Genomic DNA, 24,912 nt, shown 5'->3' with positions numbered 1-24,912 from the left:
ACCTCAAGAGTTTAGATTTGTTAGTCAGAGTAACCTGCATTCTTATCCTGGCTCACACTTCCTAATTGGTGATGTTGGGTCAATTAGTGTCTGAGCTTATTAGGTTTCTTTAACTAATACGATAGTAACAAAAACTGCTTTGATAATTATATGAACTTATCCTACCACTGTTTCTGGCACATGGGTACCAGGTAAATGGCATTTGTTATTATTTATGTCCACGTGGCATAATACTGTAGTGGCATTCACATGAACAACTTTATCTTCTGCAGAGAGGTGGCTAATGAATGGCTCTTGATGATAGATGAGTAATGCCTGTTGCTTAAAGATGGATGGTATGAGACAAGACTCCCATTACTACTTAATCAAGCGGAATTGAGATTGACCTACCCATAAGTTCAGACAATGTCTTGAAGAGACTTTGGGAACAAGATATTCAGGTACATTTCACTGTTAGACTCACAGGATGCTGGCCATCGATCTTTCCCTTTGTGGTAAGTCCGTGTTAATGGTCCTTCGAGACCCTGCTTTAACCAGTCTGTGAACAGCTTGTCTTGTGATTAGGGTTTAGAGTCTAAATGGCTCTGCTTTTGAGATATCTAGAAGGGGCTAAAGTAGATATGAATATTCTGTGGTCTAAATCCTGGGATTTGGGAAGGAGGGGTAAGTACGCAGGCTTTTGTGGAAGATGTTCAGCTTAATCACATGATGAGTTTCATTTTTGGCAAATAAGGAAAATGTTAACTTCTCCAGACTTTTTATTCCTTATAAAATGGGATTGTTAAACTCATTCTCCTGGTCATCAAAGCCTGAAGCATATTTTCTGGCTTCAGGTGAGACATGCTGCTCAGGCATTTTATTGTAATAATGAATGTGTGTCCGCTTAGTATTAGTATGAGGTGGCTTCTTGGCTTGTGAGTATGGAAGCTATCAGCAGCCTGGATTCTCAGGTTTTATTTCTTCTTCTCAAGATCATCTTTCTCAAGACTTTTTCTGTCTTCATGAGGCAAAATTTGAAGAGGAAAGGATGGTGGCTGGGTGGTTGACAAATTACTCTCAGGTAAGTAGGAAATTGCTTTTTCTGTAGAAGCATATGCTTCTTATTACCATATAGATGTGTTTTCTCCTAGTGGAACAGAGCTCCTACAAGTAAAGAGGGTCTGCTTAGGGACTACATCTCTCATCAAACTCCTTCGGACCACAGGCCTCTCACGTGGTTAACAGATTTCACAGAGAAATGATCCTACTATCCCAGTGTTTGCTAATTCAGTCTGACTCTCATCCATGCTGATTATACTCTTTCATTTTGCTGTGATAGACAGGGAGAGAATGCACTTGTGCTTCTCAGAATTTGTGCTGTCACTAGAGCATTTATTTGAGTGTCTATAATGTACTCAGGATTGTGATAAAACCTGTCAATAGTGAACAATAAGAAGTCACAATCTAGTTGTGCTGAGATATATTCAGTTAGGTGAAAGAGGTGCTCTTCAAGCCGTGTGACTAGATGAGATCACCAGTGAATATGTACAGACAGAGGAGAAGAAAGTGAGGACTGTCAAGTGGTAGGGGACCAAAGAGTCTTGTCAAGGCATGCCAAGACAAGGTCCCTCATTGTCCAGTCAACATAGTGGAGAAGGTACTTACTTGATGCCAGCATGTGTGTGATGGTTTAGGACTCAGTGACCTTTGAGGATGTGGCTGTGGACTTCACCCAGGAGGAGTGGACTTTGCTGGATCAAACTCAGAGAAACTTATACAGAGATGTGATGCTGGAGAACTACAAGAATCTAGTTGCAGTAGGTAAGGCTGGTACCATTCTTTTCATTTAGTTTTTTTTCTGGAACAAATATGTCTTAAGTAACTATATTCTAGGTTCTCTGCTTGTTAATGGGCTGCATTGGTAAACAGGTGAAACATTGTTTCCATCTCATAGACCTTACTGCCTAGTGATTTTTCTGATGAGATTGAACATCTATTCATTGTTCTGGCTTTGTTTTCTCCATGGATAAAAGACTTAGAGCTTCTTGAATATGTATACGAGCTTGAGCCTGGGTTGCATGGGAAGGATTGCTAGCCCTTTTGGTACACAGTGAATGAGAAAAGAGTATTTGCAGTTTAGGTTCACTTGAAAGTTTTTGTTATGAACATTGTGAAAGTTTTTGTTATGAACATTGTGTTGTTTAAGTTATACCTGAGAGGGTTCAGAATGCCCATACAGCAAAATCTTAGCCCTTAATTCATGGAAGCATTTGTTATCCCTTGCACATTCTTTCTTTTTTTTTTTTTTGAGACAGAGTCTCGCTCTGTCGCCCAGGCTAGAGTGCAGTGGCATCTCAGCTCACCGCAAGCTCCGCCTCCTGGGTTCACGCCATTCTCCTGCCTCAGCCTCCAGAATAGCTGGGACTACAGGTGCCCACCACCACGCCCAGCTAATTTTTTTGTGGGTTTTTTTTGGTATTTTTAGCACAGGCGGGGTTTCACCGTGTTACCCAGGATGGTCTTGATCTCCTGACCTCGTGATCCGCCCGCCTTGCCCTTCCAAAGTGCTGGGATTACAGGCTTGAGCCACTGCGCCCGGCCATCCCTTGCACATTCTAACATCATTCATCTTTCTCCGAGAGCAGGGTACTAGCTATGCAGACATGGTTTGACTTTTCAGGTGAAACAAGGAGAGTTAAAGACAGTGCAGAAAATTCTCCAAGATGAGAGAAAAGACAGATGTGATTATTTGTGAGAAACAGCCCTGACCTATGAGAGGTGCAGTCTGTTTATAAATGTTAAGTAGGAAGGTTTTGAAAGTGTACTTTTTTGGGGAGAATATCAAGGCCAGTTGATTTCTGTGGTTCCTTGGGTACCTTAACTTCTCTTTCTCTTTCACTTTCCATCCGTCTTGGAAACTTTCTTTTGCCCTGACATTAAGATCTGTCTCATTTCTCCTTTAAATTTATGATTTGCATTTAGCTCTGTATCCATTTCCTTTCAACTTTGTTTCACTGGCTGTACCTCTTTTTTGTTCACTCTAAAGTCTCAGTGTTTAGAGAACCATTTCTTTGTTGTTGTTGTTGTTGTTGTTTTTTAGAGACGGAGTCTCACTCTGTCAGTTCATTGCAACCTCTGCCTCCGAGGTTCAAGCGATTCCCCTGCCTCAGCCTCCTGAGTAGCTGGGACTACAGGTGCGTGCCACCTTGCCTGGCTAATTTTTTTTTTTTGTATTTTAGTAGAAACGTGGTTTCACCATGTTGGCCAGGATGGTCTCAATCTCCTGACCTCGTGATCTCGTGATCTGCCTTTTTTAGCCTCCCAAAGTGCTGGGATTACAGGCGTGAGCCACAACCCCCAGCCTAGAGAACCATTTCTTAGTGAATCACCTACCAACTTGACCTCAGTACCTTACTGTTGCTAGACTCTTATTACGTCCAAGTTTCTCAATTTCTGTTTCCCTTTCTCTAAAAAAAAAAAAAAAAAAAAACTGTATTTCAAGCCAGTGTTTGAAACTACAGTACACTCTATTCTTGCATTTTTAACACCCTTTTTAAAATCATTATTTCTCTAAGAACTTAAAATTTTTTTTTTCATCTTATTTCAGATTGGGAGAGTCATATTAATACCAAATGGTCAGCACCTCAGCAGAATTTTTTGCAGGGGAAAACATCCAGTGTGGTGGAAATGGTAAGATTCAGAAGGTATAATTTATTGCCTTCCATGCTAGAGGAAGATTGGAAATCCCATAAAATGGAAAAGCTGCACAATAACCTTGAGACATTTGAGACTAGTGTTTTTCACCCAAAAATAATCTGTCTCTTGGAGACACTGTGGATCATGAGTTTGACAAACACTCTAAACATCCCTCAAAATATATTTGCTTACGTATTTCCTTCAACTAAACATTCCCATATAGGTATCTGAGATGTTTTTGATAAATAATTCACTCTTGGGCCATTATCAGCTAAGCTCTGTTTAGAAGCCCTGTGAAAGTAAAGAATGTAACAACTTCCTGCAGTCACTTTGTTTCACTTGAAAGCACTCAGATCTGAACCATGCATTGCAATGAAAATGGCAGGAACAAACAATTTCAATTATACTAACTTATTTTCCATGCATAACAGAATTGAGAGTAAAAGGGAGAATCTGAATGAAATAAATGTGAAAAACTTGTGGCCGGGTGCGGTGGCTCAAGCCTGTAATCCCAGCACTTTGGGAGGCCGAGACAGGCGGATCACGAGGTCAGGAGATCGAGACCATCCTGGCTAACCCGGTGAAACCCCGTCTCTACTAAAAAATACAAAAAACTAGCCGGGCGAGGTGGCGGGCCCCTGTAGTCCCAGCTACTCGGGAGGCTGAGGCAGGAGAATGGCATAAACCCGGGAGGCGGAGCTTGCAGTGAGCTGAGATGTGGCCACTGCACTCCAGCCTGGGCGACAGAGCCAGACTCCGTCTCAAAAAAAAAAAAAAAAAAAAAACTTGTATGAATCATCATTAATTTTTACCAACAGGAGAGAAACCATTTTGGAGAGGAACTGTTTGACTTTAACCAATGTGAAAAAGCCTTGTGTGAACACTCATGCCTTAAGACTCACAGGAGAACCTACTTTAGAAAGAAAATCTGTGAGCATAATCAGTGTGAAAAAGCCTTCACAAAGCCCTCTACTTTACACAAGAAAACTGATACTGGAGAGGAACTTCCTAACTGTAATCAATGTGAAACAGCCTTCAGCCAACATCTACGGCTTGTTTGCAAGAAAACTAGCCAAAATCTACATCTTGTTTGCAAGAAAACTCACACTCAAGAGAAACCATACAAATGCAGTGACTGTGAAAAAGGCTTACCTTCCTCCTCACACCTCAGAGAATGTGTAAGAATTTATAGTGGAGAGAGACCATATACTCATAAGGAGTATGTCAAAACCTTTTCTGATTCTACAGGCCTTTTTGTACACATGCAAACTCAAGATGCAGAAAAATTCTATGAATGTAAAGCATGTGGGAAAGCCTTCACTCAGTCTTCATATCTTACTCAACATTTAAGAACTCATAGTAGAGTGTTACCTATAGAACATAAGAAATTTGGCAAAGCCTTTGCTTTTTCCCCAGAGCTTGCTAAACATATGAGACTTAGAACTAGAGGGAAACACTATGTTTGTAATGAATGTGGCAAAGAGTTTACTTGTTTCTCAAAACTCAACATTCACATAAGGGTTCACACTGGAGAAAAACCATATGAGTGCAACAAATGTGGGAAGGCCTTCACTGATTCTTCAGGTCTTATAAAACACAGGCGAACTCACACTGGAGAAAAGCCTTATGAATGTAAGGAATGTGGGAAAGCCTTCGCTAACTCTTCACATCTTACTGTACATATGAGAACTCACACTGGTGAGAAGCCTTATCAATGTAAGGAATGTGGAAAAGCCTTTATTAATTCCTCTTGCTTTAAAAGTCACATGCAGACTCATCCTGGTGTAAAACCCTATGACTGTCAACATTGTGGGAAAGCCTTTATTCGATCCTCATTTCTTATTCGACATTTAAGAAGTCACAGTGCGGAAAGGCCTTTTGAATGTGAAGAATGTGGGAAAGCCTTTAGATACTCCTCGCACCTTAGTCAACATAAAAGAACACACACAGGGGAGAAGCCATATAAATGTCAAAAGTGTGGGCGAGCCTTCGCTATCTCATCAGGCCTTACAGTACACATGAGAACTCACACTGGCGAACGGCCCTTTGAATGTCAGGAATGTGGGAAAGCCTTTACTCGGTCCACGTATCTTATTCGACATATAAGAAGTCACAGTGTGAAGAAACCATATAAGGAATGTGGGCAGACCTTTAGTAATTCCTCATGCCTTACTGAATGTGTGTGAATTGGGGCTGATATTTGGAAAGAATGTGGTAAAGCCACTACTTCCTCATACTTATTGAATATGTACTCATAGTGGCAATGTACACAGTCATAAGGAATGTGTGAAGCCTTCCTTGGTGTCTCAGATCTCAACAATTCCAATAGAAGAGAAGACATGAATGTAAGGAATGTGGGAAAGTCTTGACTCCTTCCATCAGCCGTACTTACTATTCATGTGTCTGTGCATCCTAGGAAACAAACTGAATGTAGAAAACCATCAGTCCATGCTTACAGCTTACTGAGTCTGTTTGAACTCATGCTGGAGAGAAATGCTGTGAATGTGAGGAAGGTGGAAAAGCTTTCATTATTTTCCTCAGGCCTTACTGAGCTTGTGAGCACACTGGATGTAAATGCACATCCTCTGGATGTAAGGAATGTGTTGAAACCTTTTGCTCTGCCTTATACCTTAATATTCAACTGTGATCTCACAAGTGTTAAAATCTTGAATGTAAGATGTGTGGAGATTCTTCTTTGTTTTTAGCTTCCACTTTGGGAACGTGTCAAAGCACACATTGGGAAGTCCTGTGAGTGAAAGAGATGTTGGAAAGCCCTTGAACTTGGTCATTAGGAAACATCCACACTGAAGAGGAACTCGACTATGGAAGGTCAAAAAGGCTGTATTAATTTAGATGCAAAAAGTCACACTAGAGGAATGCCATATCAGAATGCTTTTGGTAAATATACATGTTTTAAAGAGGTATATATTATTAATAAAAATATCTAGCTGGTCTGAAGATCCTGAGTTATCTCAGTTGTTCACGGTTACAGATGGAACTTTTAATTATTTAGGAGTCCACTCTTTCCCCCATTTGTCAGTACTACACTTCACTAGTCTTTTTTTTTTTTTTTTTTTGAGACGGAGTCTTGCTCTGCCACCCAGGCTGGAGTGCAGTGGCCGGCTCTCAGCTCACTGCAAGCTCCGCCTCCCGGGTTCACGCCATTCTCCTGTCTCAGCCTCCCGAGTAGCTGGGACTACAGGCGCCCGCCTCGTCGCCCGGCTAGTTTTTTGTATTTTTTAGTAGAGACGGGGTTTCACCGTATTAGCCAGGATGGTCTCGATCTCCTGACCTCGTGATCCGCCCATCTCGGCCTCCCAAAGTGCTGGGATTACAGGCTTGAGCCACCGCGCCCGGCCCACTTCACTAGTCTTTAAAACAATTTTAGGCTGGGCGCAGTGGCTCATGGCTAAAATCCCAGCACTTTGAAAGGCCAAAGCGAGTGGATCATTTGAGGTCAGGAGTTTGAGGCCAGCCTGGCCAAGATGGTGAATCCCCATCTCTACTAAAAATACAAAAATTAGGCGTGGTGGTGCATGCCTGTAATCCCAGCTACTCGAGAGGTCAAGGCAGGAGAATTGCTTGAACCTGGGAGGCAGAAGTTGCAGTGAGCTGAGATCACGCCACTGCACTACAGCCTGGGCGATGTGGTGAGACTCTGTCTCAAAAAAAGAAAGAAAAAGAAATTAAAATATCCTCAAAGGGTTTTTTCATGAAAAACTTAGTTATAAGAATAAGGAATTGAGGAACATTTAGGGGGTATAAGTTTTTACTTACTGCATACGAGAAAATTGGTCCTGGCCAGGCATGGTGGCTCACACCTTAATTCCAGCAATTTGGGAGGCCAAGGCAGAAGGATCACTGGAGCCCAGGAGTTCAGGACCAGCCTGGGCAATATAGTGAAACCTCATCTTGACAAAGAATAAATAAGATTAACTGGGTGTAGTGGTTCGTGCCTGTAGTCCCAGCTGTTTAGGAGTCTGGGAGGAGAGGATTGGTTGAGCCTGGTCAGGGAGGCAGAAGTTGCAGCGAGCCCAGATCGTGCCACTACACTCTAGCCTGGTCTACAGGATGAGACCCTGTCTAAAAAAAAAGAAAAGAAAATTGGCGCCAGCAAAGAAAACCAACTAAGTATTTAAGTTTGCCTTTCTATGTGTCTTTAAAGACTAATGATGTTGAACATAGCTTTCATATGCTTATGAGTCTTTGGTGAAGTGTACGTTTAGTGATCTTTTTTCACTGTTGCCGAGAGTCTTTGGTTTGAATTATTGAGGCAGGTTCTTTCAATACGTTTATTGAGGTATAATTGCCATGTAATAAACTGCACGTTTTTAGCGTACACTTTAAGTTTGGACACATACACATGTGTGTACATACACACCAAGAAAATGAGCATACCTATCAAACCAGATGGTTTCCTCATGCCCTTTTATAATTTTTTCTCCTCACCCTTCCCTGTCTGTCACTCTCCTGATCCACTGATTTGCTTTCTCTTAGATAACTTTATATTATGTACAGTTTTTATATAAATGGAATCATAGTCTGGCATCTTTCAGGATAATTTCTAGATCCATTTATGTTGTAGAGTCCATTTCACTGCTGAACAGTATGCCATTGTAAGGCATGCCACAAGCTATTTATGCATGTGTTATTTCTACCTTTTGGCTATTGCAATTAAAACTGCCTTGAACACCCATATGCAGATTATTCTTTTAACATATGCTTCTATTTCTTTAAGAAATAGAAGAAATGCTTTATTCTTTTAACATATGCTTCTATTTCTAATTAAGAGTGGAATGATCAGATCATATGTTACTGTACGTTTCTTTTTTTTTTTTTTTTTTTTTTTTTTTTTTTTTTTTTTTTTTGAGACGGAGTCTCGCTCTGCCGCCCAGGCTGGAGTGCAGTGGCCGGATCTCAGCTCACTGCAAGCTCCGCCTCCCGGGTTCACGCCATTCTCCTGCCTCAGCCTCCCGAGTAGCTGGGACTACAGGCGCCCGCCACGTCGCCCGGCTAGTTTTTTGTATTTTTAGTAGAGACGGGGTTTCACCGTGTTAGCCAGGATGGTCTCGATCTCCTGACCTCGTGATCCACCCGTCTCGGCCTCCCAAAGTGCTGGGATTACAGGCTTGAGCCACCGCGCCCGGCCTTTTTTTTTTTTTTAGACGGAGTCTCACTCTGCCGCCGGGGCTGGAGTGCAGTGGCCGGATCTCAGCTCACTGCAAGCTCCGCCTCCCGAGTTCACGCCATTCTCCTGCCTCAGCCTCCCCAGTAGCTGGGACTACAGGTGCCCGCCACCTCGCCCGGCTAGTGTTTTGTATTTTTTAGTAGAGACGGGGTTTCACCGTGTTAGCCAGGATGGTCTCGATCTCCTGACCTCATGATCCGCCCGTCTCGGCCTCCCAAAGTTTTGGGATTACAGGCTTGAGCCACCGCGCCCGGCCACGTTTCATTTTTTAAGAGATTGCTAAACCTTTCTCAAGTGGTAGTGCCATTTGACATTTCCATGAGCAGTGTATAAGAGTTGCAATTCCTCTGCATCCTTGCCAATTATTGATATGGTCAGTCTTTTATTTTGACCGTTTTAATAGGTGTACAGTAGTATCATGGTTTTAATTTGTATTTCCCCAGTGACTAATGAGGTTTTACCTGGTTTCACATGCACTCTTTAAGCCTTTGGGGAAGTCTCTTCAAATCTTTTGCCTGTTTATATTGGCTTTGAATTTTTTTTTTTTTTTAATAGAGACAGGTTTTTGCTCTGTCTCCCAGGCTGAAGTGCAGTGGCACGATCATGTGGTTTTGCAATTTTTATTAAATTTTGGGAGTTTAAATTTTGTAATTATTTAATATTAAACCTATTAGTGTATTTGATATATTAATACTTTACATTTAATGTACATTTATATAGTAAGACATTTCATTTTAACAGAGGTAACATAAATACAGTTCCCAATTTATGAGAGTTTGACTTAGTATTGTTTTTAATTTACAATGATGGAAACACATGATGCATTCAATACATTTCTCAATTTACAATGAGGTTACAAATTGTCAACTTACGATAGTTTCAACTTAAAATGGGTTTATCAGGACATAGCCCTGTCATAAGTTGAGGAGTATCTGTATTACAATATATTTAATATATGTTGTACTTGTGGTACAAGTACATGATGCATTTTGAGTTAAAATCTTTACATGGCACAAAGTTTGGATCAAAGTTGTGGGTTTTTTTTTTTTCTTTGTATCTAATTGTTCTAGCATCATTTGTTGAAAGGACTATCCTTTCTCCACTTAATTAATTGCCTTTGCTTCTTTCTTGAAAATCAGTTGTCTTTATACATGTGTCTGCTTCTCAACTGTTCTGTTCCATAGAGCTAGTTATCTTTTATTCCAAGACTACCCTCTCTTGACAACTTGATAACTTTTGCAGTCTGATAGAGTTTTAGTCCTCCAGCTTTTTCTTTTTCAGAGTTGTCCTATTTTAGGTCAGAGGTTGGCACAGTTTTTTGTAAAAGACCAGATTGTAGAGATTTTAAGCTTTACATGCTGTATATAGTTTCTGTTGCATGTTCTTTTTTCTGTTACAGACCTTTTAAAATATAAAAATAGTTCTCACATTCCATTCAACCTGTACAGTTATAGGCAATGAGCCACATTTGGTCTTGATGTGGCTGTACTTTGTTGACTTACTTCCTTTCTAGGACTTCTGTATTTCCATATAAAGTTTAGAATCAGGTTGTCAATTTCTACCACCACCACCCCACACCCCCAAAGTAACTCACTAAGATTTTGATTATCATTGTGTTGAATCTGTAGATTAATTGATGTCTTCACAATATTGAGCATTTCAACCCATGAACATAATGTATCTATCTCTCCACTTATTTAGGATTTACAGTTTTTTTCTCAGCAATGTTTGTGTTTTTTGGTGTTTGGGTCTTCCTAGACATTTTTTCTCTGACGCTATTGCAGATGGTGTTTTAAAGATTTCAATTTCTCTGCTAGTTCACTACTACCTGGAATACAGTTTTTGTACATATATTCATCTCGTATGCTGCAACCTTGTTAAACCTGTTCTGGAATATTTTTTATATTTATATTAATATTATACTAACCTACATAATTTTATTCTTTCTTTATTATTTTAAATTAAAAAAAATAGAGATGGAGGTCTCGCTATGTTGACCAGTCTTGAACTCCTGACCTCAAGCGATCTTCCCATCTTGGTCTCCCAAAGTGTTGGGATTACAGGTGTGAGCCACTGCACCCGGCCGCAATTTTATTCTTAAATGAAAATAGATCTTTGATATCGTCGCCAGATTCATATTTGTTTTTTGTTTGTTTTCTTGAGATGGAGTTTTCTTGCTGTGTTGCCCAGGCTGGAGTGCAGTGGTACAATCTTGGCTCACTGCAACTTCCACCTCCCAGGTTCAAGTGATTCTCCTGCCTCAGCCTTCTGAGTAGCTGGGATTACAGGCACCCACCTCCACACCCAGCTAATTTTTGTATTTTTAGTAGAGATGGAGTTTCACCACGTTGGCCAGGCTGGTCTTGAATTCCTGCCCTCAGGTGATCCACCCACCTCGGTCTCCCAACGTGCTGGGATTAGAGGCATGAGCCATCACACCTGGCTGCCAAATTAATATTCAAATATATGTTGCCATTACGGAGTGATAACCAAAGACACTTTGAGGTTTAGGCATAGCTGTGATAAAAACAGCTCTCTCCAACTGTGCATCTAAATTGTAAAATAATGACATCGATGCTTTTAAACCTGCCATGTGTAATTTTTCAATGTATTAGCCGTTTAATAACTCTGAGACAGCTAACATTTAAATAAATCCCTGTTTGGGAATGATGTTTAAGTGAATAATATTGTGGACATATTTGCTAATTTATACTATATTAATATTCTAAATAATACAACTATTTAATATATCTTGATAATTAGTATTTGAAATAAGTGTATTTTTCCAAGTAGCCTTTTGGAAAAAGTGCACAGAATATAGTTTCCAGTCATATGCTACTTTTTTTTTTTTTTTTTTTTTTTTTGAGTCGGAGTCTTGCTCTGTCGCCCAGGCTGGAGTGCAGTGGCCGGATCTCGGCTTACTGCAAGCTCCACCTCCCGGGTTTATGCCATTCTCCTGCCTCAGCCTCCCATGTAGCTGGGACTACAGGCGCCCGCCACCTCACCTGGCTAGTTTTTTTTTTTTTTTTTGTATATTTTAGTAGAGGTGGGGCATATGCTACTTCTCTAACTTGCACTTATCTAAACATCTCATCAGGAGAGAGTTCAATAGTTCCTGAACCGAAACTCCAGTGAATCTGACTTCTCCAGTACCCAGTTTGGTTTGCATGTCTGCTTACAACCATCATTTTTGCAAATTTTCCACTGCAGTGCTCTGAAAGTTCTCGAAAAGGTGCAGCAGTTTTTTGGAGCCTCTGAATGACGACAGCATTCTGTAAATCTGCTTCTTCCAGTGTGATTGTTTCATCTAACAGTCTGAGGACAGGAAGAGTTGTTGCCAGGGAAAAGGGAGGACTTCTTTTGAGATCCTTAGTATTTTTCAATGAAGTCTTTGTTATGGCTTACCCTTCCTAATCGGTGACTCTGTCCTGAAAAGGGCTGGAAGACAGGCTTTGTAGACATACATATTTCATTTTTCTTGTCTTCAACGCTGACACCCACCTCTTCTTTATCAAAAATTCCCTGTAATTCTGAAAGTAATTCTTGCTTTTTGATGGAGTTGAAAAACTGCTGACTTGCACCATTTGAATAACTTCTGAAATCGTTGACAGCGAATCCATTTTTCTGTAATTTTATGTTTACATCTACCTGTTTCTTCTGTTAAGTGGGAGACAAGCATTTGGAACCAACCTTCTGAGCTTCCTCAAAAAGGCTATCAACAAACTATTCACAATTTGTTTATTGATTATCACGAAGAGGTTGATTGTCAGGTCCTGTTTCACAAACCCAGTCTTTTATACTTTCAAGATTATCTACTTCTTTCATTTTCTTTTGCCTTACTCCGAGCATAGCCGCCAAGCCTCGGCCTCACTCAGCTCAGGGGCCACCAGCACCATTTGGCTGGAGCCCTTCAGACCCGGAGCACCTCGCCCCAGACCTCCTCCAGTACCCCGGCTGCGCTGTTGATAATCCCGTCTGCCTCTGTCTCCACCAGGCACCAAGTGTTCGCCCACACCTGCTGCCTGCAGACTTGAGGAGCGTGCATGGGCTTTTGTTGTTGTTGTTTTGAGATGAGTTTCGCTCTGTATCCCAGGCTAGATAGAGTGCAGTGGCATGATCTTGACTCACTGCAACCTCTGCCTCTGGGGGTCAGGCAATTCTTGTGCCTCAGCCTCTGGAGTAACTGGGAATACGTGTGTTCCCCACCATGCCAAGCTGAATTTTTTTGTATTTTTAGTAGAGCCGGGGTTTTGCCATGTTGCCCAGGTTGGTCTGGAACTCCTGAGCTCAAGCGATCCACCCACCTCGGCCTCCCAAAGGGGTGGGATTATAGATGTAAGCCACCGTGCCCAGCCTCTGGCAGCTTTGTAGTAGATTCTGTCAGATTTTCTACTAGGACAATTCTGTTGTCTGCACATAAAATTTTTTATTTCTTGCTTTCCAATCTGTATGCATTTTGTATTTTTCTTATTGCATTAACTAGAACCTGGAGTCTGCACATAAAATTTTTTATTTCTTGCTTTCCAATCTGTATGCGTTTTGTATTTTTCTTTTTTTTTTTTTTTTTTTTGAGATGGAGTCTCGCTCTGTCACCCAGGCTGGAGTGCAGTGGCCGGATCTCAGCTCACTGCAAGCTCCGCCTCCCGGGCTCACGCCATTCTCCTGCCTCAGCCTCCCAAGTAGCTGGGACTACAGGCGCCTGCCACCTCGCCTGGCTAGTTTTTTGTATTTTTTAGTAGAGACGGGTTTTCACCGTGTTAGCCAGGATGGTCTCGATCTCGACCTCATGATCCGCCCGTCTCGGCCTCCCAAAGTGCTGGGATTACAGGCTTGAGCCACCGCGCCCGGCCCGCGTTTTGTATTTTTCTTATTGCATTAACTAGAACCTGGAGTGTATTGTTAAATAGAAGTTGAGAGACCAGTCTTGCCTTGTTTCTGGTCTTGAGAGTAAATCATTGAATCTTTGACCATTTAGTAACTACCTTTTTTATTATCTTTTTTTTTTTTTATAACACCTATTGGGTGGGAAATAGTATTCATTGTTTTTTATTTTTATTTCCCTGGTGGCTAAAGATTTTTATTATTTTTTTTTTCTGAGCGTAGCTCACCTGAAAACTAAAGATGTTGATCATCTTTTCATCAGTTTTTGACTATGTATCTGTCTTCTTTGGGAGAATGCCTGTTTAGATCCTTTGCCATTTTTAAATTGAGTTATTTTTATTATTGAGTTGCAAGAGCTCTATAAATTCTAGCTACAAATACCGTATCAAATAAATGGTTTACAAGTATTTTTCTTTCATTCTTTGTGTTGTCATTTCACTTTCTTGGTGGCATCCTTTTGAGTGTAAAAGTTTTAAATTTATTTTTTTCTTATGCTTTTGGTGTCAAATGTAAGAAACCATTGCCAACTCAAGGTCATGAAGTCTTTTATATTTTCTTCTAGGATTTTTATAGTTGCAGCTCTTACCGTTAGTTCTATGATCCATTTTGAACTAATATTTATGCATGCTGTGAACAGTGTATCCAGCTTCATTCTTTGGCATGTAACACCTAGTTACCCTAGCATATTTGTTGAAAAGACTATTTCTCCCATTGAATTGTTTTGGCAGTCTTGTCAAAAGTCAATTGACCATAAATGTAAAGGCTTATTTATTTATTTTGAGACTGAGTCCTGCTCTGTTACCCAGGCTGGAGTGCAGTGGTGTGATCTTGGCTTACTGCAGCCTTGACCTCCCAGGCTCAAGTGATCCTCCACCTTGAGCTTCCCAAGTAGCTGGAACTACAGGTGCACACCATCACACCTGGCTAATTTTGTATTTCTTGTAGAGACAGGGTTTCATCTTGTTGCCCACACTGGTCTTGAACTCCTGGGCTCAAGCAATCCTCCTGCCTCGGCCTCCCAAAGTGTTGGGATTACAGATGTGAGCCACTGTGCCCAGCATTAAGATTTATTTCTAGACTCTCATTTTGCCTCCATTGTACATGTCTAACCTGTTTGTAACCATACTGCCCTAGGCTTTAGAGTAATTTTTGAAATTGGGAAGCATGAGCCCTTCTGTGATCTTTTTTGCAATGCATGGGTCACGATTTCTTTTGGAAGGGGTAGAAGGGATCTGAATGTTTTAATTTTTTTTTTTTTTCCCCAGGACAGTTGGTTGAAAACAGTCTTTTCTCTATTGGATTATTTGCACCTGTTTTGAAAATCAAATTGACTACATATGTTTAAATCTATTTCTGGGATCTATTCAGTTCAACTAATGTATGTCTGTTCTTTTGCTAATACTACACTTTTTTTTTTTGAGACAGAGTCACATTCTGTCACCCAGACTGGAGTGCAGTGGTATCATCTCACCTCACTGCAGCTTCCACCTCCCAGGCTCAAGCAATTCTTGTGCCTCAGCCTCCCGAGTAGCTGGGACTATCGTGCCTGAACCTCCCGAGTAGCTGAGACTATAGGCGCGCATCACCACACCTGGCTAAGTTTTGTGTTTGTAGCAGAGACAGGGTTTCACCATGTTGGTCAGGTTGGTTTCAAACTCTTGGCCTAAAGTGATCCACCCACCTCAGCCTCCCCAAATGCTGGGATTACAGGCATGAGCCACCACATCTGGCCTGCTAATACTACACTTTTTTGATGATGGTAGCTTGCTAGTAAATCTTGAAAGCAAGTGGTATAAGAGTTCCATCATTGACCTTAATTTTCAGAATCATTTGGGATGGTCCATGTTCTTTGTTTTTTCACTTTTTTCTTTTTTCTTTTTTTTTTTTTTGAGACAGTGTCTCGCTGTGTCTCCCAGGCTGGAGTGCAGTGGCACAATCTCAGCTCACTGCAAGCTCAGCCTCCTGAGTAGCTGGGACTACAGGTACGTGCCACTACACTTGGCCAGTTTTGTGTTTGTGTGTCTGTGTGTGTGTGTGTGTGTGTGTGTGTGTTTAGTGGAGATGGGGTTTCACCATGTTAGCCAGGATGGTGTTGATCTCCTGACCTCATGATCCGCCCACCTTGACCTCCCAAAGTGCTGGGATTACAGGCGTGAGCCACTGCTCCCGGCCTTTTCACATAAATTTTAGAATAAACTTACTGGTTTCCATAAAAAGCCTGCTGGGATTTTTTTTTTTTTTTTTTAAACTGAGATTCAGTTTAAAGATGAATTAGAGAATTGGCATCTTACTAATATTGGCTGTTCTGAACCATAGACACAATATCTCTGCCATGATCTGAATGTTTGCATACCGCCAGAATTTTTATATTGAAATCCTAATCCCCAGTCCAGTGATACTGGCAGGTCAGGCCTTTGGGAGACGATTAGGCTCACGAGGGCAGAGCACTAATGAATTAGATTGGTGCCTTTATAAAAGATATTCTAGAGAGCTTGCTTATCTCTTCTGCCTTGTGAGGACACAGCAAGAAGTCATCTGTAAACCAAGAAGTGGGACCTTATCAGACACCAAATCTGCCAACACCTTAGTCTTGGACTTCCCATTCTCTAGAACTGTGAGCAATACATTTCTGTTGTTTATAAGCCATCTAGTCTATGGTATTTTGTTCTAGCATCCCAAACGGACTAAGACAATCTCCCCGTTAATTTAGGTCTTATTTCTCTCAACAGTGTTTTGTGGTTTTGTGTATTGCACCATTTTATTGATGCTATTATAAATACTAGTTTTAAATTTTCAATTTTTCAGTGCTAGTGTATAAAATTATTTCTAATTGTGTATAATTTATATTTGACCTTGAATCCTGCAAACGTTGTATAGTTACCTATTCCTGTAACTTTTTGGAATATCCTACATAAACAAATCTGTCCTCTATATTAAGGCAGTTTTGCTTTCTGATATCTGTGCCTTTTATTTCTTTATGTTTTCTTAATGTACTGGCTAGGGCCTCCAGTAGTGTTGAGTGAGAGTGGTAAGAACATACATCCTTGTCTTATTCCCAGCCTTAGGCAGAAAGCGTTCAGTCTTCTACCATTAAGTATGATGTTAGCTGTGGATTCCTTTGAAGACAGCTTTATTAGGTTGACGACGTTCCCTTCCACTGCTTGTTCACTGAGACATTTTATTTTATTATTTTTATTTTTTTAGCATTTATGCATTTTAATTTTTTATCTTTTTTTTTTTTTTTTTTGAAACAGGGTCTCACTCTGTTGCCCAGGCGTGAGTCCAGTGATGCAATCATAACTCACTGCAGCTGCTAACTTTGGGCTCAAGTGATCTTCCCACCTCAGCCTCCCAAGTAGCTGGGACTACAGTAGTTCAGTGAGAGATTTTATTATGAAAACCTTTTATCATAGAACCATTTCTTAAGATCTCAGAGACCTTTAGTTTGGTGTTTGATAGAGTCTTATGAATAGATATAATATGTAAGAAGTTTAAATAAGGTGCCTCTCCATTAACCAAGAGAGCGTCTCAGCATCCCTTCTGGGCATTGTTCCCCTGCATTCTCACAGACAGGGGTCCAAGATAGAGAAGGGCCTAAGATATTTAAGCCATGGCTTTTGTCTAATGACACAAACCCAGTAAAATTAATGGAGATAAATGGGAAAAGGGTTTTTATTGCGCTGGCAAAAGCAAGGCCAACTTTGTCCAAATAAAATGGAAAGAAGTAGTACAAAATGAAAAGAGACCTTCAAACCCCCAAACTGCAGTTAGACAACAGATGAAATAGGCCTATAAAACTACTCAGTTGAAAATGTTTACTTTTTATGGGAAAGCAAGTATGATTCAGAGTACAGAACTTCAGAAGAATCACTCCTGTGGAGTTGCACTGGTGCTTAAGAAACAGGTAACATGTTTCTGCCTGAATTTAAGAATTGCTGTGGGTCAGGGGCTGCTGTGGAATCCCATTTCTTCCCACCCAGGCCTTTTTAATAGGAATGTCTATTTTAACTCTCTCATTCCTGTTCCAAAGTCTGTATTGGTTGTGTGGGGAACAGATAACGTCTCTTTAGCTTACAAATGCTCAGATCTAGAGGAGCAGGAGTATATTCAAGAAACCAAACCCAAGGGCTCTTATGATTTTTATTTATGTTTTTATTGGTTTTTTTTGTTTTTTTTTTTTTTTTGAGACGGAGTCTCGCTCTGTCGCCTCGGCTGGAGTGCAGTGGCTGGATCTCGGCTCACTGCAAGCTCCACCTCCCGGGTTTACGCCATTCTCCTGCCTCAGCCTCCCAAGTAGCTGGGACTACAGGCGCTCGCCACCTCGCCCGGCTAATTTTTTGTATTTTTTAGTAGAGACGGGGTTTCACTGTGTTAGCCAGGATGGTCTCGATCTCCTGACCTCGTGATCCGCCTGCCTCGGCCTCCCAAAGTGCTGGGATTACAGGCTTGAGCCACCGCGCCCGGCCTTATTGTTATTTTTTAATTTTAATTTTTATTTATTTTTTGAAACAGTGTCTCACTGTGTCGCCCAGGCTAGAGTGCAGTGGCACAATGATCTTGGTTCACTGCAGTCTCTGCCTCCCAGGCTCAAGCAATCCTCTACCTCAGCCTTCTGAGTACCAGGACTATAGGCACATGCCACCATGCCCAGCTATTTATTTATTTGTTTTTGGTAGAGACAGGGTTTTACCATTTTGCCCAGGCTGGTCTCAAACTCCTGGGCTCAAGCTATCCTCCTGCCTTGGCCTCCCAAAGTGCTGGGATTACAGGCATGAGCCACTGTACCCAGCCACTTTTCAAAAAATTTTTTGAGACGGGGTCCCATTCTGTCACCCAGGCTGAAGTTCAGTGATACAATCATAGCTCACTGCAGCCTTAAATTCCTGGGCTCAAATGATCCTCCTGCCTCAGCCTCCTGAGTAGCTGAGACTACAGGCACATGCCACCATACCCAGCATGTGTTTGTGGGGGGTAGGGGGGAGTCTTTTTTTTGCTGTTCTTGCCAAGGTTGGAGTGCAGTGGCATAATCATAGCTCACTACAGACTTGATCTCCTGGGCCCAGGTGATCTTCCTGCCTCAGCCTCTTGAGTAGCTAGGACCAGAAGCATATGCCACCACACCTAATTTTTGTATTTTTTGTAGAGATGGGGGGTCTCTCTATGTTGCCCAGGCTGGTCTTGAACTCTTGGACTCAAGGGATCCTCCCACCTCAGCCTCCCAGAGTGCTGGGATTACAGACGTGAGCCACTGCTCTTGGCCCTCTTTTCTGGATTGCACCTTATTTAGATGACTAGATCCTGGACAGAAAACCAGAGTCTGCTACTATGGGCATGAGACTTTGGTGTGGCCTTAGGAAGTGGTGAGTGTTTCTTGTATGTGGGAAGTATAAATATTAATAATTTGTAGCCACGTGCAGACTCCGATGGTTTTAAAACGCCCTAAAATTCTTTGATAGTTCTACCTCCCCCTTGTATCTGCACTGACCTTTGACTGCATTTCCCAAAGGAGTACAACATAAATGATTCCATGAGATTTCCACAGCGAGGCCACAAAGGGCCATGCAGTTCCCTCATGGTTATCCTAGAACATTCCCTCTTGAGATGCTTGCTCCTCTCAGTGCTTCCTCTTGGGAACTAGCAGCTATGCTGTAACAGGGAGGGGTTACATGTAGATGGCTGCCATCAACAGCCACCAGCTGCTGTCTGTCTGTTAGCCATTTCAAGGAAAACATCAGATAAAAGAGTGATGATAGAATCAAGGTGATTCCAGCCCCCAGCCTTTGGATTCAGCATCAGCTGTGTAGGACTTCCCAGCCGAGGCCCTGGACATTGTGAGGCAGAGGACAAGCCTTTCATTCCTACTGTATCCTGTCCAAATTCCTGCCCCATGATCTCTTAACATAATAGAGTGGTAATGGTTCTGTACCAGCAGTTCTCAACTTTTTATCTTGAGACTCTTATACTCCAAAAATTGAGCACCCCAAAAATCTTTTGCCAATGGGCATTCTATCTGTGAATATGTAATATTTTAGAAATTAAGGCTGGGTGTGGTGGCTTTTGCCTGTAATCCCAGCACTTTGGGAGGCTGAGGCCAGCAGCTCAGCTGAAGTCAGGAGTTCAAGACCAGCCTGGCCAACATGGCAAAACCCTATCTCTACTAAAAATACAAAAAAACTAGCTGGCATGGTGGTGTGTGCCTGTAATCCCAGCTACTCGGGAGTCTTAGGCAGGAGAATCAGTTGAACCCAGGGGGAGAGGTTGAAGTGAGCTGCGATCATGCCACTGTGCTCCAGCCTCCAGCCGGGGTGACAGAGTAAGGACTCCATCTCAAAAAAAAAAATTGCAAATTTTTAAAATATTTTAGTAATATACATAACATGCTTTTTAAAAATAACTTTTCCACAATAGCAACAAAATAATGTGGAAAGAGTGGCATATTGCATGCTTTTGCAAATCTCTTTAATGTCTTAAGAGCTTAATAGATGACAGCTGAATTTTCATACCTTTTTCTACATTTTTTGTCATTAGTTGCTTTGATTAAAGTATATATAGAAAATTTGGCTTTGCTGAGATATATAGTTGGAAAAGAGAGAAGCATTTTCAGGTAATTTTGAATTTTCTTTGATATTACACCAAAGCTCAAGAAATGGTAGTTTGTGAAGGATTAGTTGCAATATGGAATATGAAATCCTGTCAAGGAATTGTTTCTTTTCTGTTACATTAAAATCCGTTTGTTTGTCTTGCACTATTTTTTTCTTTCTTTTCTTTTCTTTCTTTCTTTTTTTTTTTTTTTTGAGATGGAATTTTGCTCTTGCTGCCCAGGCTGGGATGCAGTGGTGCAATCTCCACTCACTGCAACCCCCACCTCCTGGGTTCAAGCGATTCTCCAGCCTCAGCCTCCCAGGTAGCTGGGATTACAGGCACCCACTAGCATGCCTGGCAAATTTTTGTATTTTTAGTAGTTACAGGATTTCACCATGTTGGCGAGGCTGCTCTCGAACACCTGACCTCAGTCAGTTACCCGCCTTGGCCTCCCAAAGTGCTGGGATTACAGGCATGAGCCACCGCGCCCAGCCTATATCTTGCACTTTGGCTATTTTATTAATGCATGACTTTATACCTTACTACATGACTTAGAAAATAGGGCTGGCACAGTGGCTTATGCCTGTAATCTCAGCACTTCAGGAGGCCAAAGTGGGAGAATCACTTGAACCCAAGAGTTTGAAAGCAGCCTGGGCAACATAGTGAGACCCTCATTTCTAAAATGAAAGGAAATAGTCATTTACTTCATTATGCAGATCTTCCAAATATTGACCCATTTTATAGTACAGTGTCTAAAATAAACCTTCATGAATGTGACCATTGGTCCTATCAGAAAAGGTTATATGTGTTGAGACACTTCCAAGGTGACAGATCTAAGCTTTCCAACTTTTTCTCTTCCCTCAAGGACGTTTTTTTTTTATCCCGAGTGTGGGACAGTGAGGCATTCAGTGACCATGCAGTTCAGTGCCACTGCCTTAATTTCTTTATTTTTTTTTTTTTAGACAGAGTTTTGCTCTTTTTAGCCACAGGCTGGAGTGCAATGGCACAATCTCGGCTCACTGCAACCTCCGCCTCCCAGGTTTAAGTGATTCTTCTGCCTTAGCCTCCCAAGTAGCTGAGATTACAGGCACACTCTACAATGCCCGGCTAATTTTGTATTTTTAGTGCCTACCTTGGCCTTCCAAAGTGTTGGGATTACAGGCATGAGCCATGGCACCCAGCCCACTGCCTTAATTTCTGCTGAGGCACCAGCACTTTTGTCCACTGTTATATTGTGTCATCAGTATAAATGTGGATATGGTGAAGAGGTCAAGAATGTATTTGTGCTATTATAACAATAGTTTTAATCTCACAGACCCCCTGAAAGAGTTTTGGGTCCCTCAGCAGTTTACCAACCCTGAGAACCGCTATTCTGTATCACTAAGCTTGAGGTGGTTTTTTTATACAACAATAATAATCAGAACCAAACTCATACCCTTTTTTCTTCTTCTTTTTAATTATTAGTTTCTTCAGTGGACTAGACGGCTGACTGGGAAGATTCCAGGGTCCCAACAGCTTCAGAGTTGCAAAGCCTGTAGAGGTACTGTTTGCTCACATAGAGCCTAGGCATTGAGGGCTTAGACTCTGGAGCCCAGCTGCTGGAATGTGGGCCTTGCAGCTGTTACTGTTGAGCTGTGTGTCTGGGGCCCTTCCCTTAGCCTTTCCTGAGTCTCATTCTTCATTTGTTAAATGACGTCATAAATAAGGCAAATGATTTTGTTGCTAAATGCCAGTGGAAACTTTCTAATAGTCGTAACTGTCACAAGGTCTGATGACTTCACAGTTATTTTGCCCTTAATGGATGCCATAAAATGCCTGTGGTTCAACTCACCTCATTACAACTCCCTGAGGGAGCACCATTGTTACTGTCTTAAGTGATCTGTGTACGATGAAATATCCACCACCATCTCTGATGGATTCCAGCGTACCTTGTTTCACTTGAGTCTGTCCAGTCTTTAGAGTTAACAGGGGAACCCTGGTTACTGATTCCAGACTTTCTGGCCTCATCCAAAATTAACAGCAGCCAATTTGCATTCTTCTGGGTTCTATATTGTTGGCCAGATATTCAGAATTATTGTGTGCCTCTGGGCAGAGAACTCACAGTTCAAAATATCTTTTTTTTTTCCTTTGATACAGGGTCTTGCTCTGTCACCCAGGCTGGAGTGCAGTAGCATGATCATAGCTTACTGCAGCCTCCACCTTCTGGGTTCAAGTGATCCCCCCACATCAGTCTCCCAGGAGCTGGGACTACAGGCACAAATCACCATGCCCCAATTTTTTTTTTTTTTTTTTTCTCTCCAATTTCTTTCCTCTCTCTTGTTTTGGAAGTTACTCAGCAAGCTGCATCTGTGTAATGGGATATGTATGTCATATCCTGTTAGAATGAAGTATTTCAGAGTATAAGCATGATAGTAATAAAGCTCACAACATTGTCATTAAGCCACTTACTTTAGAGATTCTGTGATGAACCCAAAATCTCCCTTATTGCTGACCCTGGAGACCCATTAAGTCTAGGTGAAATAATATCAAGAGTTAGACTGATCTTTTTTTCCCCAGTCACTTTGCCTCTGAGTAACCATTCTTCAAATTCAGAACCACACTCAAGGTAAAATATAAGTAAGGGCTGTTTATTTTTTGCCACTGTTTTGGCACCTGTAGACAATACAGTTTATTTAATTTCAGGTTTTCACAGTTATATACAGTCATACCTTGGAGATTTGTGGGTTTGCGTCCACAGACCATCATAGTAAAGCGAGTCATACAAATTTTTTGGTTTCCTAGTGCATATAAAAGTTACGTTGGCTGGATGAGGTGGCTCTCACCTGTAATCCCAGTGCTTTGAGAAGCTGAGGTAGGAGAATCACTCGAGTATAGGAATTTGAGACCAGCCTGGGCAACCATAGCAAGACCTCATCTCTACAAAAAAAATTTTTTAAAATCTGGTGTGGTGGAGTAGCTGTAGTTCTAGCTATTCAGGAGGCTGAGGCAGGTGGATTGCTTGAGTCCAGGAGTTCAAGGCTACAGTAAGCTATGATTGTGCCACTGCATTCCAGCCTGGGTGACAGAGCAATACCCTGTCTCAAAAAAAAAATGCTGAGCATGGTGGTTCGTGCCTATAATTCCAGCACTTAGCAGGCTGAGGCGGGTGATGGATCACCTGAGGCCAGGAGTTCAAGACCAGCCTCTCCAACATGGTGAAACCCCATCTCTACTAAAAATACAAAAATTAGCCAGGTGTGGGCCGGGCGCGGTGGCTCAAGCCTGTAATCCCAGCACTTTGGGAGGCCGAGATGGGCGGATCACGAGGTCAGGAGATCGAGACCATCCTGGCTAATACGGTGAAACCCCGTCTCTACTAAAAATACAAAAACTAGCCGGGCGAGGTGGCGGGCGCCTGTAGTCCCAGCTACTTGGGAGGCTGAGGCAGGAGAATGGCGGAAACCCAGGAGGCGGAGCTTGCAGTGAGCTGAGATCTGGCCACTGCACTCCAGTCCAGGCGACAGAGCGAGACTCCGCCTCAAAAAAAAAAAAAAAAAAAATTAGCCAGGTGTGGTGGAGCACACCTACAATCCCAGCTACTCGGGAGGCTGAGGCAGGAGAATCACTTGAACCCAGGAGTTGGAGACTGCAGTGAGTCAAGATTATGCCACTGCACTCCAGCCTAGCAACAGAGCAAGATTCCATCTTAAAAGAAAAAAAAAAGTTTATTAAAAGTGTGCAGTAGCATTATGTCTAAAAAACAAAGGACGCACCTGAATTGTAAAATACTTTGCTTCAAAATGCTGACAGAGAAACAAAATGAGTATGTGTTATTGGAAAAATGGTGCTAGTAGACTTCATCAGTGGAGGATTGCCACAAACCTTCAATTTGTAATAAAAAAAAACCCCACCTATTATCTGCACAGCACAATAAAATGAAAGTATGTTATATGCTGATTTTCAGGAATTAGAAGGAAGTGAGTATTGCTGTCATCAGAAATAAGAGGATTGTTTTGCCAAGCTACTGAAAAAAAAAAAACAACTTTCATTCCTTTGTCAACTGCAAGAATTGTAGTATTTGACAAGAAACACCCAACTTGTTACGGTTCTTGCAGTTGACAAAGGAATGAAAAGTTGAAAGTATATGTGAGGCCGGGGCACGGTGGCTCACACCTTTAATCCCAGCACTTTGGGAGGCCGAGACGGGTGGATCACCTGAGGTCAGGAGTTCGAAGCCAACCTAACCAACATGGCAAAACCCCGTCTCTACTAAAAATACAAAAAGTAGCCAGGCATGGTGGCAGGCGTGTGTAATCCCAGCTACTGGGGAGGCTGAGATATGAGAACAGCTTGAACCCAGGAGGCGGAGGTTGCAGTGAGCCGAGATGGCGTCATTGCACTACAGCCTGGGCAACAGAGGGTAACTCCATCTCAGGGAAAAAAAAAAAGTATATATATGAGCATTTAACAAGGCTATAGGTTTTGATTTTGAGCCCTGAAAACCCCCAGGTTTGGTTTCATTGGGAATTTGTTTTCAAATATGTCTCTGCTCTGGATCCAGAGGTGGCACAATTTTGCCAGTTTTTGATATATAAATGGTGACAGTA

At 41.8% G+C, this 24,912-nt stretch overlaps 1 protein-coding gene and 1 pseudogene across 2 annotated transcripts in view; one reads left to right on the top strand and one right to left on the bottom strand.

Moving 5' to 3' along the window:
- The first annotated feature begins 357 nt into the window (after positions 1 to 357).
- Positions 358 to 24,912, top strand: part of LOC117076706 (zinc finger protein 559) — a 39,998-nt gene continuing 15,443 nt past the window's right edge. The window contains exons 1-5 of one of the 2 annotated variants that reach the window (XM_033200504.1): positions 358 to 494; positions 972 to 1,060; positions 1,674 to 1,800; positions 3,587 to 3,669; positions 4,494 to 6,633. In XM_033200504.1, coding sequence (XP_033056395.1) covers positions 467 to 494; positions 972 to 1,060; positions 1,674 to 1,800; positions 3,587 to 3,669; positions 4,494 to 5,861 — 1,695 coding nt within the window. In that variant the 5' untranslated portion in view covers positions 358 to 466 and the 3' untranslated portion in view covers positions 5,862 to 6,633. Of the gene's footprint in view, positions 495 to 971; positions 1,061 to 1,673; positions 1,801 to 3,586; positions 3,670 to 4,493; positions 6,634 to 24,912 lie in introns of those variants that run through there. The other variant, XM_033200505.1, reaches the window with a different exon arrangement.
- Positions 11,941 to 12,758, bottom strand: LOC117076072 (annotated as a pseudogene).

Source organism: Trachypithecus francoisi, unplaced genomic scaffold, assembly GCF_009764315.1.
Source record: "Trachypithecus francoisi isolate TF-2019V2 unplaced genomic scaffold, Tfra_2.0 Lachesis_group5, whole genome shotgun sequence".
Classification (NCBI taxonomy): domain Eukaryota; kingdom Metazoa; phylum Chordata; class Mammalia; order Primates; family Cercopithecidae; genus Trachypithecus; species Trachypithecus francoisi.
Note: the sequence above shows the minus strand (reverse complement) of the source record. Positions and strands in the feature narration are given on the sequence as shown.